This window comes from Lethenteron reissneri, chromosome 2 (genome assembly GCF_015708825.2).
Source record: "Lethenteron reissneri isolate LAM-NWPU_2019-01 chromosome 2, ASM1570882v1, whole genome shotgun sequence".
Lineage (NCBI taxonomy): Eukaryota > Metazoa > Chordata > Hyperoartia > Petromyzontiformes > Petromyzontidae > Lethenteron > Lethenteron reissneri.
The window spans coordinates 7492854-7508755 of NC_083780.1; the positions used below are offsets into that span (position 1 = coordinate 7492854).

Below are 15902 nucleotides of genomic sequence, written 5' to 3' on the forward strand. Positions count from 1 at the left end.
ACGGTCGCGAGTGGGGCAAGTTTGCGTGTGACCAGTGTGTATTAGCGTGGCGAGGCGTTGGTTCTCGAACCGACACGAGCAATACCCGGTAGGCACGCAACGTTGGGCCAACGTGAGCACGTGGTCACAACCGTCGGATCAAAGTTAGGCGAAACTTGGCACGTTAACTGGGTGTTTACGTGACATCCCACACATGACGTCAGCATATGGTGAATAATTCAGTCCAGGCATCGACCTCACTGAAGTCCATTTTGTTTGAAAGTGTTTTTTTAAATACTCAACGTGTTGAAAAAGTAGCCGGGGGCTTGAAATGTGAACGAATGCAAATGAAGATGAATGCAAATGACTCAAATTGATCCACCATTTATAATTTCCAAAGGATTTTTTCTCCGAATAAAAAGGCACCATATTAGACTGAGAAAAAAAAGTCAACGGGAAGTCGAGTAGACAACAAAAAGCAAAAGGGTGCAATAAGGCAGCAAATCAGTCAGTAGCAGGACCAAGACAAAAACAAAGATCCCCCGTATAGCCTTACCAGACTGTTGGGGCAAGTGCTGAGAGCGAGCAGCACCTATGAAGGCCGGAACGGCACAACAAAGGGGTGGAGTAGCCAACATCACGCCCGGCCGCCTTTGTCTCTAAGGTGGCGATGTTTACACACCGCACTAGGTACTAATTTGAGGCTGAGTCGACCTAGGGGAGGCCCATCACCGGTTCAAATAATTTTCACTGGACCAGGACACGGTCCTACAGGCTGCGACGAGACTTGGAGAGGCACATCCAAAAACCACTACCACCACACACCTCTGGCGAGAGATGCCTTTTATGCAAGTAACAGTCAGAGGTCGCAAACGGGTTTCGATTCCTTACCCGTACCCATACCCGGCCGCACCAGGGTCGCAATCGGGTACCCGTACCCTACCCGATACCCGCCTACCCGTACCCGGCCGGGTATCGGGTAGGGTACGGATACGGGTGCCCGATTGCGACCTCTGGGATGAAGCCATGTTGCAGGCGCGGGTGGGTTGATTCTAGGAACTTGAATTGTGAGAAGAGACAAGACGTTGGGAAATGAGTGACAAACGGTTACTCACCTGTGACTCACGGCCTACCCGGCTACCCGTACCCGGCCGCACCAGGGTCGCAAACGGGTACCCGTACCCGGCCGGGTACGGGTAGCCGGGTATCGGGTAGGGTACGGGTATCGGGTACCCGATTGCGACCTCTGGTAACAATGCATGTACTGATCAATTGTATCATATTTAGACTCGCGTCATCCATGCATGGAATTGCGTGTGCCCAGAACTAAATCTAGAGGATGTGTGTCAATGTTGTATGCATTTCATTCACGTGTAATCCCGTGGCCAACTGTACAGGGGCTACATTCATCACAGCGGTAATTAAATGACGACGCGAAATCGTGCACAGGCATGGATTCCGCATTGCCTTCCAACATCCCTTTGCGCTCGGAAGTTAGTTTTTACTTAATGGATATTTTACGCGTTACGACATACGAATCAGAAACATGTGGACATTAACCCTTTCCCGTTACGAGACGTCTACGAGGTTTGCAGGGTGTGGGAGTCCCGTTCAGCGTTGAATCTCAGATCTCGTAAAGCGGTTGAGCGTTAATTTTACTTAGAGAGGCGTAGCACCATTGTTTTCAAACACGTCGTACTCACCGCAGAGAACTGTAGTGACACGACCGCACTCTATGATAGGTGGCGCCAAACTGTGCCACGCACCCTCCCGCATGGCCTTGTTGGGAGCCTCGGTACGTCTTCCGACCTGAAGACGTTCCGATAACGTTATTTTAGAAAGATATTTCACTGGTACGTCTTCACGTCGGAAGATGACGTACTTGTACGTCGTCTTCCGTATTTGTACGTCGTCGGAAGAAAAACTGATGACATACGCTACGTCATGGGAATGGGTTAACAAAGATCAGAGAGAGTGTGAAAATAAATGTAAGGTAATAGGTTTTAACCCTTTCAACTGGTACAAAAACTGACACCTTTATACAAGGCATCATGTTTGCAATAACCACAACACAAGCAGTCAAAATGCAAACAAAAAGAAACAACTCTGATAATGATATGCACTGTCCTTGAAGTTGATTGGTCCACACCCGAGACAGCTTTCTTAGAGCCTAGTCTCCATTGGTGTTGGACCAGATGACCAGTTGAAAGGGTAAAAACCTATTACTATATTTTTCCACTGGTAAAGGAGATGTCTCATAGTATATGTAAGGTGTTCTTGGTTCTTTCGGTAAAGTCACGTAGAATTGAAATAATAAAAATAAAACATAATAAAATAATTCTCACGACGTTTCGGCCACAACGCAAGTAGCCGTCCTCAGGTGGAGATCAGGTCTGTCGAGGAGACAGAGTCTGAATGACAAGCCCCAGGCTTGTAGTGACTATTTAAGCTGAGATGGAGGGGCGTGAGAATTATTTTATTATGTTTTATTTTTATTATTTTATTATTTCAATTCTACGTGACTTTACCGAAAGAACCAAGAAGATGAATCCCTGCAGTCACGAAAGCTTTCAATCGAAATATGTAAGGTGTTCAAAGAAGCACTGGGCGAACACTGCGCGACCCCCGTTGCAAGTTCAGATGATAAATTAGTCATTATACATTCTGGTCATGCTGTGTCCCTCACCTGATCTCTCGCAAAACAAGGCGAGCACCGATAACCGGGTATTGGATGACAGCTTGGCTTGGGAAGAACAATCTGCCCCACAATGCCTCGTGTGTTCCCACACGGAGGCACGGGAGGCAGCGTCGCCCACGCATGGAATCGGTCTGCAGCCATCAATAGCTCCCGTCTTGGATGCTATAAAAAGTAACATCTGTCCGAGCAGTTCCACAAATAAACTGGGCTATAGAGCTCTTTTTCAGAAGCGACCCGGCCACAAAATTACAGCTCAACGAAGTGGCTTATGATGTGGAAAGTCATAGCAGTGGAATAATCTAAAATACGTCGATTCAAAATGTGGAGGAAAAAAACCTTGAAGACGCGGAGAAAAATCCGCGTGACCACGATGAGAGAGGGAGACACGCAAACTCCAAATATACAGCAGGCGTCGGGGTCGGGATCGGGATCAAACCCACAACCTCCTGTAAACCAGGCGAGGTAGTTAACATCTCCTTGCAACCGTGATGATGATGAGAGGGAGACACGCAAACTCCAAATATACAGCAGGCGTCGGGGTCGGGATCGGGATCAAACCCACAACCTCCTGTAAACCAGGCGAGGTAGTTAACATCTCCTTGCAACCGTGATGATGATGAGAGGGAGACACGCAAACTCCAAATATACAGCAGCAGGCGTCAGGGTCGGGATCGAACCCACGACCTCCTGTGTACCAGGCGAGGTAGTTAACATCTCGCCACTGCGGCACCCCAGTCGTCTACCACCGACACCTTTAAAGTGTCTCTGCCGCATGTGGTGTGTGCTGTGCGAAAGCTCGCGTGACATGGTGCCCCCCGCACGTCACTCGGAAACCCACGGGGGTTCCTTTCCCACCCACGACGTCGCCAACAAAGAAGGTGAGGTTCACCACGTGACCATCTCGTGTATGTATGTTGAACTTCTTTCGCAACGTACGTAGCCAACAGCGCCAATCGGAGGTAACTGAACACAAAAATTAGTGTTTAAAGAATGAGTTTTCAATCTGGATATAAAAGTGCATTAGCTCCAGTCGCTTCCTAATGTCGGAAGGAAGCGCGTTCCAGACGGCCGCAGAAGCGCACACAAAAGCGCGCGATGCGGTGACCGCCTTCGTTCGATGGCCGAGCCAAAATCCGCTGCTGCTGTGCGGATGACCGGAGTTCCCGTGATGGTTTATGTTCCTTGACGAGCTCAGCAGCGAGGTATTGCGATCCATTTGTGGCAAGCACTCTGTGTGCAGTGAGTGCGACCCTATAATGTATTCGCTCAGCAAAAGCAAGTCAATGCAACTCGGCCACTGGACGGACACGGTCGGATCTTGCAGTACCCCGTCACGACACGTGCGTCCGCGTGGGAGAAATATTAATACCCCCGCCGCCCCCCCCCCCCCCAGTGTGGCAAATAAATGTCCCCGTGTCTTTATGTTCACGACGACGGAAAGTCCCGTGTCACCTTATACCCGTTGCCAATGCGTCCGCTCGTTTCTAAAAAGCAGGGTTGTAAAACTTTTTTTAATTTTACCAGGTAAGGCCCCATTGAGCGATGTAGCTCTTTTTCAGAAGTGACCTGACTGTCACAAATGACAGCTCAACCAAGTAGCTTATCACGAGGAAATGTACAGCAGCCAAATACTCTTGAACGCATGTGGATTCTAAATGTGGAAGGAAAAACCGGAGGACCTCTCTCTCTCTCTCTCCCTCCCCGCGGTCGCGTGAATTTTCTCGAGGTCCTCCGGCTTTTCCTTCCACATTTAGAATCAACATGCGTTCAAGAATATTTGGCTGCTGTACATTTACAAATGATAGCTCAACCAAGTAGCTTATCACGTGGAAATGTACAGCAGCCAAATACTCTTGAACACATGTTGATTCTAAATTTGGAAGGAAAAACCGGGGGACCTTGAGAAAAATCCACACGATCGTGGGGAGGGAGAGAAAGAGAGACACGCAAATTCCAAATATACAGTTGTTAGGGTCTGGATCGAACCCACGACCTCCTGTATACAAGGCGAGGTAGTTAACATCTCTCCACCTTAGCACTCATGTAACAACGGTGCATCGATGCATTGAGTAACATTGATTCTGATGCTCATGATACAAGCATAAAACGACGTAGAAATTATGTTAGAATTTACGGAAATAACATGGAAATACATTTGCTAATTAACATTTAAGCAGCGTTAACAGAACTGCAAAGCAGACCAAAGTTGAGGAGGAGTAAACATGAGAGGGTTAAAACGAGAGTCAAAAAAAAATATTATTGGTTCAAATCGTCACAATCTTGACAATTCGTTCCAATCACAGGAGGAGGAGGGGGGATGGTGACTTGTCAAGGAAGGGTAACAAAGCAATAGGAAGCGGCATCACTCCGCACCACACAAACATCACAATGGCAAACAGAACGCCGTCACAGAATTCTACGGGGAATGCACGGGGGGGGGGGGGGGGGGGGACCACCACAAAGGTCACGGGACTGTGTCGAGAATAGGTCTGCATATATAACCTTCAAGATACATGGACAACACCGTACTGCGAAACGTAACGCAGCAACACCTGTGCCACGAAGAAGGGACACTGCCGGGAAACGTGGCCTTTTGTCATATTTAGTTTGATTTTTAAAGGCCACCACGTTGATGACGAATGTGCCACCACTGGTGACGCAGCAGCAGCAGCAGCATCACCAGATAATTTAATTTTACTAACTATTGTAGAGGTGCAATGACGGAGCCAGGATTTTCAATGAGAAATGATAGAGGAGTTGTTAGTAAGTAAGGACTTGTCGCTTGCTTTTTATCCGACGCGTGTGCGGTGATGGCGCAGCCATCGATCGAGGGTCGAATTCGAACCGCGTTGTGTGATCGGCATCGCGCTCGCTGAAGGTGTTGACGCCTTCAGGGAAGTTATGTGCTGTAAACGCAACTTGTACACAATTCTGTGAGTCACTTATAACTGCTTTGCCGTTATTTATTGCCAATTATGGACTCAGACTATTGTCCTATCATCTCATAGAGTCCCTGGCACATAATAATATGCTTCACAGTGGCAGTGGGGGTCGCAAAATGCCGATTTATTATGAATAAACCCCAATTATCCGATAGAAATTACGGATTTCGATCGGATCATTGGGGGGGGGGGGGGGCACGTGCCACCCCACCCCCCACTGGCTGCGCCAGTGTAGAGGGTGTTTACATTGTGAAACGCACACTGCAAACTTGGACAGGCCTTCATCGTCGACATTTGAACAGGTACCAGGTGATGGCTGTAGAGGTCATGCTTGGGTACACAGTGACTGTTTAGCCCAAGTGCATTTGCAAACCATGTGGTGCACACACACACACGCAACGACCCCCGTGTAGCCTTTAACATGCTGCCAGGGCGAGTGCTGTTTGCGCGCACGAAGTGGCGGTGGCGTCACCAGCAGCAGAGTCAGAGTGTGTATTTACACCAGAGGTCGCAAACGGGTTTTGATTCCTTACCCGTACCCGGCCGCACCAGGGTCGCAAACGGGTACCCGTACCCGGCAGTAGCCGTACCCTACCCGTACCCGGCCGGGTACGGGTAGGGTACAGGTATCGGGTACCTGATTGCGACCTCTGGGATGAAGCCATGTTGCAGGCGCGGGTGGGTTGATTCTAAGAACTTGAATTGTGAGAAGAGACAAGACGTTGGGAAATGAGTGACAAACGGTGACTCAGCAGTGACTCACGGCCTACCCGTACCCGGCCGCACCAGGGTCGCAAACGGGTACCCGGCTACCCGTACCCGGCCAGGTACGGGTAGCCGGGTATCAGGTAGGGTACGGGTAGCCGGGTATCGGGTACCCGGTTGCGACCTCTGATTTACACTGCAGGAGGAATCCGATGGGCTATAAACATCTTATTTACACTATGAGACATCTCCTTTACCAGTGGCAAAATATAGTAATAGGTTTTTACCCTTTCAACTGGTAGAAAAACTGACACCTTTATACAAGGCATCATGTTTGCAACAACCGCAACACAAGCAGTTAAAATGCAAAAAAAAACTCTGATGATGATGATATGCACTGTCCTTGAAGTTGATTGGTCCACACCCGAGACAGCTTTTCTTAGAGCCTAGTCTCCATCAACTTCAAGGACAATGCATATCATTGTCATCATCAGAGTTGTTTATTTTTGTTTGCATTTTGACTGCTTGTGTTGCGGTTGTTGCAAACATGATGCCTTGTATAAAGGTGTCAGTTTTTGTACCAGTTGAAAGGGTAAAAACTTATTAGTATCTTATTGACAGATGTCCAATATCAGATTCTGTATTTATACTCGAGGAATCCGATGATCTATCAAGCTCTTTTTCGCAGATGTCCAGTAGGGACGGGTCAAACCGTTATAAAAAAAAACACAATACAAAAACACAACAGGAGTGCAAGTATACGAAATACAAACAAATCACTTTTTTTTTAATGGTACAAAAAAAACCATGTTTTTCTCTTACCGAGTAAAGCCACACATTGATAGCTCAACAGAGTGGCTTACGGCATGGAAAATTTAGAACCAGCCAAAATCATCCAAATAATCTAAAATTGTGTGCCAGGCTAGGTGCACTTTTGAGGGCCACGTTCAAGTGACAGTCAGAGGTCACGGCAAGTGACAGGCGGAGGTCACGGCAAGTGACAGATGGAGGTCACGGCAAGTGACAGATGGAGGTCACGGCAAGTGACAGAGGTAACGGCAAGTGACAGGATGAGGTCACGGCAAGTGACAGGCGGAGGTCACGGCAAGTGGCGGAGGTCACGGCAAGTGACAGAGGTCACGGCAAGTGACAAGAGGTCACGGCAAGTGACAGGATGAGGTCACGGCAAGTGCCAGGCGGAGGTCACGGCAAGTGACAAGAGGTCACGGCAAGTGACAAGAGGTCACGGCAAGTGACAGAGGTCACGGCAAGTGACAGAGGTCACGGCAAGTGACAGAGGTCACGGCAAGTGACAGGCGGAGGTCACGGCAAGTGCCAGGCAGAGGTCACGGCAAGTGACAAGAGGTCACGGCAAGTGACAGGCGGAGGTCACGGCACAGACCCCAATGTGCCGGTTGACCCTTGGGCATGGAAACTTGCCAGCTGATTTACTCCCAATGCGGCCAGCCAATCAGCGCGAGCCGTGCGCGCACACCCCCAGCCCGGCCCCCACCCCAAGCCCCCCCCCCCCGCCCCTCCACAACGCCCCCCTCTTCCCATTGGACGAGCGCACGCCCATGCCCCCCACACACACCCCAAGGCCCCATAGCTTCCGAATCGATTCAAAGTGTACGATTCCCCCAGTTTACGATTCTCAAGTTCACGGCACGCCCGGCCGCAGAGGCGAATCGCGCTTTTCGAGAGTCGATAGGCGAGAATCGATTCTTGGTGAATGAGCACGAATACAGTACACGTGGTGGTTCGAAGCCGGTCACACGCTTTGGCTTTGTACTGCGCCACGCCTCGAGGTGGATGGGGATCGTGGCGCTTGGGAGTGAACTGCGTGGGCTGACGGAACATGTGGTGGTTAGGAGATGTTAACGAGCTGGCCTGGTATACAGGAGGTCGTGGGTTCGACCTTGACGTCCTGCTGTATATTTGGAGTTTTTGTCTCTCATCATCATCACGGTGGCAAGGAGATGTTAACTACCTCGCCTGGTATACAGGAAGTCGTGGGTTCGACCCTGACCCTAACGCCTGCTGCTGTATATTTGGAGTTTGCGTGTCTCTCATCATCACGGTGGTTAGGAGATGTTAACGAGCTCGCCTGGTGTACAGGAAGGTGTGGGTTCGATCCTGACGACCTGCTGTATATTTGGAGTTTTTGTCTCTCTCAATCATCACGGTGGCTAGGAGATGTTAACTACCTCGCCTGGTGTACAGGAAGGCGTGGGTTCGATCCTGACGACCTGCTGTATATTTGGAGTTTTTGTCTCTCTCAATCATCACGGTGGCTAGGAGATGTTAACTACCTCGCCTGGTGTACAGGAAGGCGTGGGTTCGATCCTGACGACCTGCTGTATATTTGGAGTTTTTGTCTCTCTCAATCATCACGGTGGCTATGAGATGTTAACTACCTCGCCTGGTATACAGGAGGTCGTGGGTTCGACCCTGACGCCTGCTGTATATTTGGAGTTTTCGTCTTTTTCTCATCATCATCATCACGGTGGCTAGGAGATGTTAACTACCACGCCTGGTGTACAGGAGGTCGTGGGTTCTATCCCGACCCTGACGCCTGCTGCTGTATATTTGGAGTTTGCGTGTCTCCCTCTCTCGTCGTGGTCGCGTGGATTTATTTATCCGGGTCCTCCGGTTTTTCCCACCACACTTAGAATCGACATCACGCGTTTAAGAGTAACTTTGGCCGCTGTTCGTTCCCTAGCGATGCCCATCAGCAGCCACTTCGTTGAGCTATCATTTGATAGCCGTCTGAAAAAACAGAGCTACAATATAGCTCAGTGGGGCATGACCTGGTAAAATAAAAATAATAATATATGAGCAGACAAGCAAACAACAGCTGTACCGAACAGTACAAACGACGCGTTACAGCATCTTAGAGTTGGGGACGAGGCAGGAGACAGAGCAGACATACGTCTACACTTATACACGATACGCAGAAAGACAGCGCCAGACCAACGCTGGAAAAATGAACGAGAATGCGCAGAGCGAGACGTAACAATTCTTGGAACGGTATCAGACGTCGTTTGAGACACACAGCAGGCAAAGAGACGTGTAGCAGCAAGTTTCCACTCTTGCTGCCAAAGTGTACACACACACGCACAATAACGCGTCAATGTAAACATCTGAAATGCCTCCAATGGGGAAAGAAAGATTTCGACATTTCAGCCGACTGGCACTCAGACAAAACCAGACAATGTTCTAGATTTGAAGTTTTCGTGACTGCAAGGATTCATACTCTTTGGTTTTTTTCGGTAAAGTCACGTAGGTGAAAAATTAAAATAAATTAAATCACGACGTTTCGGAGGCAACACAAGCTTCCGTCTTCAGGTGGAACGGTCACAGCAAACTTGATACAGTCATTTTGCTGCGATGGTCACAGCAAACTTGATAGTCATTTTGCTGTAATGGTCACAGCAAACTTGATACAGTCATTTTGCTGTAATGGTCACAGCAAACTTGATACAGTCATTTTGCTGTGATGGTCACAGCAAACTTTATAGTCATTTTGCTGTAATGGTCACAGAAAACTTGATACAGTCATTTTGCTGTGATGGTCACAGCAAACTTGATACAGTCATTTTGCTGTGATGGTTCCACCTGAAGACGGAAGCTTGCGTTGCCTCCGAAACGTCGTGATTTATTTTGTCTTAATTTTTTACCTACGTGACTTCACCGAAAAAAACCAAAGAGTAGACAATGTTCTGTAGAGTTTTTTTTATTGTCGATAACACTGCTGGATGAGGGCGTGCCCACTACTTGGGGGTTCATTTGACCATGTCCCTTCACGCCGGTCAGTTCTGGATTCTTTGTCAGGGTGGGGTAGTGGGCATACAGGGTACTTCACATGTTTTTTTTACATTTATGACAATTTGCAACAATACCACGAGAAATGTGCCTCCGGAGATCACTTGGAGAAGCTTCCAGGCCACGCGTTGACAATGATGGTGAACAAGTGAAGACCCTTTGACTTTTTGAAGCTATTAACATAACATTTGTTAATTGTTTTTTTATCCTTCTATCTGGCAACAGAACTGACACCTTTTTTACAACGAGTCATGTTTGCATAGACCACAATACCTGCAGTCATGCAAACAAAAAACATAACTCTGATAATGTATGCACTGTCCTTGAAGTTGATTGGTCCACACCCGAGACAGCTTTCCTTAGAGCCTAGTCTCACATGGGTTGGACCAGATGACGCCAAAAGGCGCACAACTCAAAGACAATGCACCATCAGAGTATGAGAGCTCGGGGTAAGCATTTACACCATTGGAACCTCATTTGCCTATAAAAAATATGATAATTGTTTTTTACCCTTTTATCTGGCAACAAAACTGACACCTTTTTTACAAGGAGTCATGTTTGCATAGACCACAATACCTGCAGTCATAATACAAACAAAAAACATAACTCTGATAATGTGTGCACTGTCCTTGAAGTGGATTGGTCCACACCCGAGACAGCTTTCCTTAGAGCCTAGTCTCACATGGGTTGGACCAGATGTTGCCAGATAGAAGGGTAAAAAAAACAATTATCATATTTTTTACTGGCAAATGAGGTTCCAATGGTGTAAATTACATTTCTTATCACGTTACAGTGAATTCTTATCCGTTCTGTTCCCATTAACAACGATAGTCCCATACGAGTGTTAACATTTGTTTAAGCACCCTGCATAAGTAGAGCACAACAATAGACACAATTGCTGCGTTGCCCCTTCCAGTGCACAACAACAACAAGTTGCCCCCCCCCCCCCCACCACGACAACCGGTTGTGTGTGCACAGTGGTCAACCTCCCGTACAAGGCACGAGAACCCAGGCACCCTGGGCTGGACGGCGTTACAAACGGTAGCGATGTTCCTCCCAGGTGAAATGTTTGAATTGCGAAGAGAGCAGAACGAATGTTCCAGACGGACGGCTCTTTCCCCATGGCTTGTCGGGAAGGAGGGGAGGGGACGACTGCCTCCACTCCCCCTAAGGGGTAAATGTTCGTGAATGTGTCTCGTAAAGGGACTTTTTAGATTGCCATCACTCTCGAATGCAACAGGTTAGTGATGGGCTTTCTCCGCATACTCTACGATGATGAGATGTTAACTACCTCGCCTGGTGTGCAGGAGGTCGTGGGTTCGATCCCGACCCTGCCGCCTGCTGTATATTTGGAGTTTGCGTGTCTCTCATCATCATCATCATCACGGTGGCTAGGAGATGTTAATTACCTCACCCAGTATACAGGAGGTCGTGGGTTCGATCCCGACCGTGCCGCCCGCTGTATATTTGGAGTTTGTGTCTCTCTCATCATCATCATCACCACGGTGGCTAGGAGATGTTAATTACCTCGCCTAGTACACAGGAGGTTGTGGGTTCGATCCCGACCCTGACGCCTGCTGCTGTAGATTTGAAAATTGCTTGTCTCTCTCTCTCCGTGGTCGCGTGGAATTTCTCCGGGTCCTCCGGATTTTCCCTCCACGTTTAGAAATCAACATCACATTCAGAGTATTTGGCTGCGATACATTTCCACATGATGATGAGCCACTTCGTTGAGCTATCATTTGTGGTCAAGTCGCTTCTGAAAAAGAGCAGTATAGCTCAGTGGGCCTTCGCTAGTAAAATAAAATAGTTTCGTAGTTTAAACTCCTCCCAGAAGATGCACAACAGCAGCAGCACCCTGCCTGCCTGACGATGCCTGCATCGGTCACGAACAGCAGTCGACCACAGACTGCTACAATTTAAGTTTGTGAGCCGTTCTTACATTCAGTTTTGGAAGAAGCTCCCAGCAAAAAACGGGGTTGCGGCAAAACGTCGGACATCACGCCGACCCGACACGCGGCACTACAAAACAACAGAAGCTACACAGCAGTGGTGCATTACCTGGGAGGTGCACGCCACCCCCAAGGGGTGTGAGATGCCCTTTCTGGGGGTGCGAGATGCCCTTTCTGGGGGTGCGAGACGTGACCAGATCTTGTTTTTTTAAAGGTAAATCATCTTAAAAACACAAATCAAGCACGGGCATCAAAGTTACAACTATTGTGTTTCATCAAACCCTATGTATATATTAACATACATTTTAAACAATTCAGAACCAATGGCTGCGGTCAAGTTTAAGAGCCACTGCTATACTGCGACAACCACGTACCAGTGACGTGTACACAACATTGGCGAGTCCCAGCAAGTGGAACTCCCGGCCACGTGTACTCACAACAGCCGAGGCTTCACGTTACACACACACACACGCCACTAAAGGCAAAGGACCCCCGTGTAGCCTACACAGAGTTACAGGGGCAAGTGCTGTTAGCGAGCACCTATTAAGGCACGCAAGGCACACGAGAGAGGTGGGTGGCCAGCATCACGCCCGGCCGCCTTTGTCTCCCCCGGTGGCGATGTTTTACACACACCGCACCAGGTACTCATTTGAGGCCGAGTCGACCTAGGGGAGGCCCCGGACTGGTTCAAATATTGAAACGTGAGCGGCAATCTAACTCGGGTCGCCGGCTTCGTGGCGCAATTACGCCAACCCACAACCACACTACCGCTCCCATGACATTGACACACACCACCACCACCACAACACAACACACTTAACACCATCACGCCACCCTGCCACCAACCCACCACCACATCCGCAAACATCAACTGGCGCAATAAACCAAGGGCCCCGTAAATGGGCAAAGATTTCCACCCCCGGTGCAAGCCTTTTCGGAGGCTGCTTGTGATGGATGGGGTATATGGGATGGATGGGGTGGATGGGATGGATAGGATGGATGGGTTGCATGGGGAGGATGAGATGGATGGGGTGTATGGGATGGATGGGGTGGATGGGATGGATGGGGGTGGATGGGGTAAATGGGATGGATGGGGTGGATGGGGTGGAGTGAATGGATGGGATGGATGGGATGGGGGTGGATGGGGTGTATGGGATGGATTGGGTGGATGTGGTGGATGGGATGGGGTGTATGAGATGGGATGGATGGGGTGGAGTGAATGGGGTGGATGGGATGGATGGGATGGGGGTGGATGGGGGTGGATGGGGGTGGATGGGATGGATGGGGTGGATGGGGGTGGATGGGATGGATGAGGTGGATGGGATGGATGAGGTGGATGGGAAGGATGGGAAGGATGGGTTTTATGGGGAGGATGGGATGGATGGGGTGTATGGGATGGATGGGGTGTATGGGGTGGATGGGATGGATGGGGTGGATGAGGTGGATGGGAAGGATGGGTTTTATGGGGTGGATGGGGTGGATGGGGGTGGATGGGATGGATGGGGTGGATGGGGGTGGATGGGATGGATGGGGTGGATGAGGTGGATGGGAAGGATGGGAAGGATGGGTTTTATGGGATGGATGGGGTGTATGGGATGGATGGGATGGATGGGGTGGATGGGGAGGATGGGATGGATGGGGTGTATGGGATGGATGGGATGTATGGGGAGGATGGGATGGATGGGGAGGATGGGATGGATGGGGTGTATGGGATGGATGGGGTGTATGGGGAGGATGGGATGGATGGGGAGGATGGGATGGATGGGGTGTATGGGATGGATGGGGTGGATGGGATGGGTGGAGTGGATGGGGTGTATGGGATGGATGAGATGGATGGGGGTGGATGGGAAGGATGGGAAGGATGGGGATGGATGGGGTGTATGGGATGGGGTGTATGGGATGGGGTGGATGGGATGGGGTGGATGGGATGGATGGGTGGATGGGGTGTATGGGATGGATGGGATGGATGGGGTGAATGTGGTGGATGGGGGAGGATGGGATGAATGGGGTGGGCGAGTGCTGTTTGTTAAGAGCGCGTCGCAGCGTCAACGAGGCACGGCGAGGTTGCCACAACACCACGCCCGGCCGCCTTTGTCTCCCCCCGGCGCCGACGTGTACACACCGAAGCGTGTACCCCCCCTTGGCTCATTTCAGACCGAGTCCACCTAGGGGAGGGCCCCAAAGACCGGTTCGAAAAATGTGTCGCCACGTGCGCTTTGCTCCGCGAGCCAAAATCTGCCGGCTGGTTCAGAGCACGGCGTGTTAACCGCTGCACCACCGCTCCCCACTAACACGCGCACGCACACCACAACCTTCACACGCAGCATCACCACACAGACAAAGACAAAGACAAAGATCCCCCGTGTAGCCTTAACATACCATTGGGGGCAAGTGCTGTTCAGGCGAAGACACACACACACACACACAGACCCCACCATAACACCCAACACGCCCCCCCACCCCCCCCATTGTCACACATCCGCACACCGCATCACCACGCCGACACACGCACACACACACAGACCCCACCATAACACCCAACACGCCCCCCCACCCCCCCCATTGTCACACATCCGCACACCGCATCACCACGCCGACACACGCACAAGCCGAAGAAGATTGTGAACCACAACCATCAACAACCATCCACAACCAGCGGCACAACATCACGACCGCCGCTCACTAGCAAGCTGAAGGAGCGGACGAGCTTGGTGGTGGTGGGGTGGTGGTAGTGGTGGTGGGGGGTGTGGTGGTGGTGGTGTGGTGGTTGTGGTGGGGTGGTGGTGGTAATGGGGTGTTGGTTGTGGGGTGGTGGTGGTGGGGTGGTGGTGGTGGTGTGGTGGTGGTGGTGTGGTGGGGTGGTGGTGGCGGGGTGGTGGTGGCGGGGTGGTGGTGGCGGTGTGGTGGTGGCGGTGTGGTGGTGGTGGTGGTGGCGTGGTGGTGGTGGTGGTGGCGTGGTGGTGGTGGCGGGGTGGTGGTGGCGGGGTGGTGGTGGTGGGTGGTGGTGGTGGTGGTGGTGGTGGTGGTGGTGGTGGTGGTGGTGGGTGTGGTGGTGGTGGTGGTCTCGGTGGGGTGGTAATGGGGTGATGGTGGTGTGGGGTGGTGGTGGTGTTGGTGGTGGTAGTGTGGTGGTGGTGGTAGTAGTGGTGGTGGTGGTAGTAGTGGTGGTAGGGGTGGTAGTGGTGGAGTAGTGGTGGAGTGGTGGTAGTGGTGGAGTAGTGGTGGTATCCTTACTTTCGCCGCCTGCGACGTCAACCTCAGAATCGAGGTGGCCGCATTCTTTGCCGACAGAACCACGCCGCCTGCCATTATTCTCCTCCTCCGCCTTCTCTTTCTTCTCTGCCTCTCTCCGTCTCTCTCTCTCGCTGTCTCTATCACTACCCCTTGTCCTCTCCTCTCTCTATCTCCTGCTGCTACTTGCTACTCTCTCTCTCGCTTCTTTCCCTCCGCGTTGCACCGCCGGAGTTGACTTGGCAATGAATGGCTGAGGATCGAATCCACGACCAGTGACTCTCACCCCCCCGCCCCCCCCCCGGGGCTCCCCGGTGTTGCGCATGCGTCAGACGGCACAAATACAACACGAGGTGGCGTGCAGGATGCCTGCCACCACCAGTGCAGCAGCCATGCTCACTCCACTGCTGGGTGATGGCACTAAACCACCATCAGTGCAGCAGCTATGCTCACTCCACTGCTGGGTGAGGGCATCAAACCACCATCAGTGCAGCAGCCATGCTCAATTCACTGCTGGATGATGGCACCACCCCACCATCAGTGCAGCAGCCATGCTTAATTCACTGCTGG

At 50.7% G+C, this 15902-nt stretch overlaps 1 protein-coding gene across 2 annotated transcripts in view; it reads right to left on the reverse strand.

Moving 5' to 3' along the window:
* LOC133342484 (branched-chain-amino-acid aminotransferase, cytosolic-like) overlaps positions 1 to 15902 on the reverse strand; it is a 64304-nt gene that overhangs the window by 21246 nt on the left and 27156 nt on the right. Inside the window, exon 1 of one of the 2 annotated variants that reach the window (XM_061551642.1) lies at positions 15336 to 15588. The exons of the other annotated variant lie outside the window; for it this stretch is intronic. Coding sequence (XP_061407626.1) covers positions 15336 to 15410 — 75 coding nt within the window. The 5' untranslated portion in view covers positions 15411 to 15588. Of the gene's footprint in view, positions 1 to 15335; positions 15589 to 15902 lie in introns of those variants that run through there. 2 annotated transcript variants of the gene reach the window in all.